The following is a 6,633-nucleotide window of genomic DNA, read 5'->3' on the forward strand; positions in this document are numbered from 1 at the left end:
CAGCGCCGCGACCTCAGCGCGGGCGGGCGGCGGGGACTGCGGCCGGGGCTCTGCCGGGGCGGCGGGGACTGCGGCCGGGGGACCGGGCCGCGGCCTGCGGGCAGCCGCGGGGGGCGCAGCCCGTCCCTGCCGGCGCAGGCCGGGGCCGGGGCGAGGCCTGTGGCACCCGCCGGCCGCGCGTCGGGTCCCTCCCCCCGGCACCACCCGCGGCCCTCGGGGCTCCTCAGAAACCCCGGGCTCGCCGGGGAGCGGGGACCCCCGACCGGGTGCTCCAGGGCTGCGGAAGGCCTCCCCGGGGCCGCGGGGCAGGCGGAGGCCCCGCGGGGAGCCGGCTCCGCTGGCGGGCGCGGCCGGGGCCCCCGCCGCGGCTCTCGCAGCACGCACGGAGGCGACGGGGACAGGTTTATTTATCTCGCTGCTCTACAGGACGCGGTGTCTCGTCAGCGCTGCCGGGGACACGGACACCGAGCCGGCCGCTGGCCGCGCCAGCCCCTCGCCTCTCCCGCGGGCGGTAGGGAGAAATCCGCCCGTCTCCGCTGAGGAGCACATCGCCCGTTCAGTAAGCTCAACCCCAGTAGCACCTCTAGATGCCCTAGGAAACATTCATTTGCAGGGTGTTTTGCAAATCTACAGTAGTAAAACAAGCACAAATACTACCTGCACAGAGCAAAGACAAGAAGGGGAGTCTCCCCTTGTCCTGAAGCACACACATTTAACACCGGTACAGCTCTGTCCCCTGCACGGGCTTTTGGCAGTGGTTTCTGCTTAAGCATCGGAGGGTGAGTTATTTGCCACGTGAACTAGGTTTGGAAGAGAAACGGGGATGTGAAAGTACCATGTCTGCTTCTGCCTGTCCTCTTCCTCTGGGAATCACAGAGATTCCCTTTTGCTTCATTAGTCGCCCTTGGGCTACTGCCCTATGGAACCTGTCAGCAACGGGAAATGGATGCTCTTGGCGTTCATCTGCTGAGATGCAGCCTGCGGCCGCTAACAGCTCTCCTCAGAGGGCTTCTTGGTGCCTTGAAGGATCAGTGCTGAAGCAGACGCCCTCTTCTGATGCCGCCACTTGGCCCGCCGATTTTTAAACCAAACCTAGAAAGTGCAAAACAAAAAAAGAACTTTTGCATTTTATGTGTTACTTGGAGGGGGGCAGGCAGTTACACTCCTGGGCTGTACAGCATAAACTTTAGGTTACTGGAATATATTTCCTGATACAAATTTTTCACACAAAATTTAATCAGCCCCTCCCCTGCAATCCTGCTCAGATACATGGAAGGGGCACAAGGGAGCTGGGACACACCACACCACCACACACCCCCGGCAAATTCAGACATCACACAGATCCCATAAATAAGGAATACACACTCGGGTGCAGGGGATGAGCAGAACTGGGCATGTCTGTTTGCACAGGTGAATCTAGGAGAGACAGAGGGAGTGAGTTTACAGGACTGGATACCAGAACAAATCACACCAGCAGAACTGGTGTGAATATAAACATATTCTTCCATTGCTTGCCACATCTAAACTGTGTTTTGTCGAATACCCAAGAATGGTTTTTAAAATGAGGCCCTGGGTCTGCAGCTGCCAAAAAAGACAGTGCAGTGCCCCGGTCTGTGTTCTCAGGGGCTGGCAGCAAACACCACCTCACCCAGTGGCAGGATCTCACCTCTACCCTCTCCTCCTTCAAGTGAATGCGGTTTGCCAGGTGCTCGCGGGTGATGACGTCTGGGTACTGGTTCTGGTGGAAAAGCGTCTCCAGGGCCTGCAGCTGATCCTCGGTGAATATGGTGCGATGCCGGCGCGTCCGGCGCTGGATCTGGTGGAAAGTCTGCAGCTTGGTCGGGCTCCCCTGGGAACTCTTGCAGACCCTGACCGCCGAGTGGAAGAGCTGCATGGGCCAGGGGAACTGGGTGTCTGCAGGGGGAGAGGTACAGCGGCAGCATTAGGGGTGAGAGGCTGAAACACCCGTCTTGCTCAAGGCAGTTCAGACACAGGTTGCATCCACGCACGTGGCTTGGAAGGAGGCAGCCGGCCAGCTGGCGTGGGTGACAAGCTGCATGGTCACCATGCAAGTGAGAGAAGGGCTTAGGGCATCACTTAGAGAGAAGTGTGCGTTCAGGGAGCATTGGTTGGGTTTTCCTTGTTTACTTACCAATTGCACTATGGCCAGCTCCAGAAAATGGATGGAAACTCACAGCCCGGCTAGGAGCTGTGTGTCAGTCCTGACACGGGGGATTTCTGAACTTTCAGGATGCTCTTGAACTGCATTTTTAAGGGTTTGCTACTTTTTCTTTTTTGCTAGATGCAGTAATTTTGCTCGATGTAGCCAAAACCTCTTTTCCTTAAAGGACAAGTGAGGTTCCCCAGGGCCGGTGTTGTGAGGGAGCACAGGCACAGCTCTGCGCGTGGACAGCATGACCATGGGGCTCCACACTCCACAGAGAAATTCCACCCCTAGAGGCATCATCCTCTCAAGTGTTTTACAATAAAACAGTAATATACAGTAATAGATAGCCCCTGCTGCTTTTAAAAACCTGGTAGCATTGCAGGTAAAAGTGCCTGCTTTTAGGAGCTATGCTGAGAATGGGTCCTGCTGCCCCTCGCCGGAGCTGGGGTCTGAGAAGACCACCGTGGGGACAGGCCAGATGCTATATTGTCACTCCACGCCCAGGTTTTCCCCTCCACCCGGCACTGGCACCAGCCCCTCCACGAGCCCTACACCACGATACAAACCCAAACACTCACCCAGCCAACTCGGCAAGTCCTGCCGGGAACGGGTGCTCGTGTGAGAACAGCAGCAGCAGTTGCAGCCTGCCCCTTCTAGCTCTTCCTCCTCCTCCTCTTCTTCCTCCTGCAGGGAGCTGGCCGGGACAGCCTCCAGCTCACACAGCCCCTTGGGCGTGCAGTCCAAGATGCCCCGCAGGCACAGCGGGACCAGGACCTGGGGGCTCTTCTCTGCTGGGCTGGAGAGAATGTCCTCGATGCTGAATGAACACGGCTTCTTGAGGCCTCTCCTGCCGGCGTCAGCATCTGATGCTGGCTCCAAAGACATCCTCTGCCGGCAGCAGCAGCCGCGGGAACGGGCAGCTCACACTGAGCAGGGTTTGCTCTCCGTGCACTAACTCTGGAGCGGGGTCTCACAAGGAAAAAGACAGCTTATGTAGCTTTTAAACCGAACTGGTGAAGCCATCCAGAATCGCTGCTTTGTCTTGGCATTTCAAGTAACTGTCATTCTTGCAGCTGAGTTTTTATTTTATACGCACACAACACTTTTTCTCCCTCTAACCTAGCTGCTTTATGACTGAAGCCACCCTAAATATATATATAGAGAAAGATATAATCCCTTTGGAAAGAAAACCATAAACCCCCCTGTGAATAAAATAAATTCTAACTAATCTTGGCAGCTTTGTGAAGGGTTAGTGTGGATCTAAGATTTAGCTAATCCCACAAAAATGACCAGAGAAGGAAATCTGATTTCTCCATCTCGGGTGTAGATTTGAGGTGGTTATGATCTCCATTGTGCTGCCGCCTCCGATCCAAGGAAGGGGGAGGATAGCTGTTCCCAGCCCGGAAATGGACCAGAGGATTAACTCCTTAAAAGAAGCAAATTATCCCTTTCTTTGGCCAAATGAAAGCTTTCCCATCAAAAGAGAGCTGTCATATCACACAATATGAGAGAGGAGAGAGTTCAGCTTAATAAAAAATCATTTTTAATGGTAGCACAGCCTTTGGCTGCGCCAGAACTCTCTGTGAAAGTTGATTTATTTTCTGCTGAAAGCAGAAAAATTGTATTTTCCCTCCTTCCCCTTTCCTCCACCTCCGCTGCCCTAATCATAGTGATAATGCAGATGCTTTGCATGTATTCAACATACTCTTTGCAAGGATTCAAAGCCCCTAATAAATTAGATCACTGGCAGCTTGTGGCAGCTCTGTAGCATAGCTTAGTGACACGGAGCCACCTCCTGTACAGCTGAGCTGTACCCGTGCTTGGTGTTGGGAAGGGGAAGAGTGCTGCCTGCTGCCTCCACGTGCAGGCAGGCAGGCAGGCAGCGAGGTCCCGCAGGAGCTCGGGCAGGAGCATGGTCTCAGTGCCATAGGTAATGGGCGGTTCAGCGAGCCCAGAGCAGCCAGGATGGCGGCCTGGGGCAGCCAGGCTTCCCCAAAGCTTTGTCAGCAAGAGAAACTGGGGTGAGGCTACAGCCAAGAGCAGTGACTCGGGGCGGGAGGGGACGCCTGGCACCAGCCCTCCCAAGGGCAGACAACAAGGCCTGGCAGATGCAATCCAGGGGAGCAGAGAGGACATCTTCCATCTTGGGTTTATAACTGAAATGAGTAGCTGGCATTGAAATAGAGAACCTGGGACTGAGCTCAGGTGGCTTAGGAAAGTTTTAACCCAAGTTCTCTTGCCCTCAGTGCGGTTTAAGCCAAGGTGGGTAGCGAGGCTTTGGGAGCTCACATGGGGAACTCTCCCACTTGGTGTTTCTTCGCAGGGGAGAGAAGATACCAGTCCCACTCATGGTACACCAAGGAGACACACAGGTGAGTGCTGTGAAACCACTGTGCATCAAAGGTCCTCCTGGCACCTTGTGGCTTCACGCTGAACAGCCCAGCAACCCCTCCAGCATCACGTGGAAATGCAAGCCAGTGTCCAGGAGAGGCCCCTCTCAGTCCCCTTTATTTTCTCCTTGGCCCTGCTTTCTGCCTGCCCTTCCTCACCCTGCTGGTCTCCCAGTGCCAGGAAGAGATGCCCCACAGCCACTCTACCTGTGACCCTCAAATCTCTGTAAAATCTAACTTAAAACCCAACCACTATCTTTTCTTCCATCCCTTTATTTGCCTCTCCTTCAGCTAGTCCAGCGGTGTAACATAAACGATAACCATGTTCTATGAATCTTTGCATATTTGCTGTAGGTTTGAGAGGAAGACACTTTTGTAGCTGCCTGGTTTGGATATGTTCCCTGCTATCTTGCCAAGGCGCCAGTGCTCCGGAGAGGCACTGGGGATGCACTAACGCCAGAGATCATCACAAACTGCTCCCAGCTTTTATATATATACCCAAATGCTGACACAGAAGATGGATGTGGGGCCAGGTTCTGCTCCCCACACCATGCTGGTCCAGAGCGATGGTGGGGCAGGCGAGCTGGGGCATGCCGCGGGCAGGTGCAGGATCCGACCCTTTCTGCTCTCGGCTGTCATAATCATAGGCCTGAAGCGGATTAATTCTCCTTCCCCATCCTTAACAAAGGACGCCTTTCCCTGGCCTCCCCTGCCCGTCCCTGCCTTCCCACCGCACATGCACTTAGCCTATTAGGATCTCCACTGATTGCTTTCTTTCATTCCTCCCGTACCTTTCACTTCAGAAAATGGACTAGTAATACTTCTTTTATCACAGAATTATGGGATTTAGGACCCAGATCTTACAAAGAGACTTTTGATAGCTGCTGGTAATCAAATCCCAATCGGCAGACACTTCTCTGCACCCTGTTACCGGAGAGGAATAAAGGAAAGGGATTATTGATGTTCTGTTTACTGAGCCTACAGGAGATAGGATCGCTGGGCTATTTCATATTAGAAAAGGAAAGGAAAATAAAACAAGAAAGAAAAAAAATGCAGACAAGGGAGGACAATATAGATATAGATAAAAAGAAAAGAAACAGGCTCTTATCATTTTCTTATTGGTTAAGGAGATTCCAAAGCCATTATAGAGGATTAGCAAAAAGGTTAATCTGCTTTAGCCGTTCGCTTGTCAAAAGTGAATTTATAGGGTTTGAAAATCCTTCCTATAGTGAAACCAGAAAAAAATCCCCCTCTTCCTCCCCCCCTCCTCCCTTCTGCAGGCAGCACAAGGGGATGGGAACGGGAGCTTCAGAGACCCTAAAACACGGGAGCACTCTCCCTCACCTTGCCCCTGCCTGGGCGCTGGCACCCACGGGAGCTCTGGTGTGGCAGCGCTCCCCCCCACTCCCTCACCTGTGTGGGGTGGCCGCAGGGTTCAGGGAGCAGGGGAGCTGGTCTGAGGGACGTGACCATCCTCCCGCACCGCTCTGCCTTACCTGGGGTAGATCCCAGGCTGTTTCTCTGGTTGATATTGGCAGCAGTCAGGGCAAACCTGGACTCGTGGCTGGATTTGGGCATCCAGGTTGATTTCTAGAATGGAACAGAAATGCCAGACACTGCTGAAAAATGTTGCCAAAAACTACAGGCTGGGTCCTCTCTGTTCCCAAGCATAGTGCTCACCCAGGGAGCCACATCTCAGCATCCTCCAGCGCAGACGCTGGCCCGTCCCAGTTGCGCTTACCTGGGCTGCCCGTGCCACTGATTCACCCAAGGGGCCGATGCCCATCGCTCACCCCGGTGCCACTGTGAGAAACAACCCAGGGGAAAAACAATCCTTCAAGGTCAAAAGCAGCCAGGAGCACTTTCTTGATAGCTGCTGGGTGAAGTTCAGTGGCATGCATTAGTCAGGAGTTATAACTACATTTAATAAAGGTACAGAAATCATAGAATCACAGAATGGTTTGGGTTGGAAGGGACCTTTAAAGGTGATCTAGTCCAACCCCCAAATCATTCCTGTTAAAATAGTTCAACCCTGTGCCAAGTGACAAAAAGAACCTAGATAAAATCATTTGAATT

The 6,633-nt window shown here is 53.5% G+C and overlaps 1 protein-coding gene across 1 annotated transcript; it reads right to left on the minus strand.

Moving 5' to 3' along the window:
* Positions 1–987: 987 nt before the first annotated feature.
* Positions 988–3,052, minus strand: GSC2 (goosecoid homeobox 2; the record flags this gene model as incomplete). The annotated part of the gene is made up of 3 exons (XM_082324967.1): positions 988–1,092; positions 1,667–1,914; positions 2,746–3,052. 3 exons carry the CDS (start codon positions 3,050–3,052, stop codon positions 988–990), a joined length of 660 nt encoding a protein of 219 aa, XP_082181093.1.
* Between the last annotated feature and the right edge of the window lie 3,581 nt (positions 3,053–6,633).

The sequence above is a fragment of the Platalea leucorodia genome, assembly GCF_965183815.1.
Source record: "Platalea leucorodia genome assembly, chromosome: 12".
Lineage (NCBI taxonomy): Eukaryota > Metazoa > Chordata > Aves > Pelecaniformes > Threskiornithidae > Platalea > Platalea leucorodia.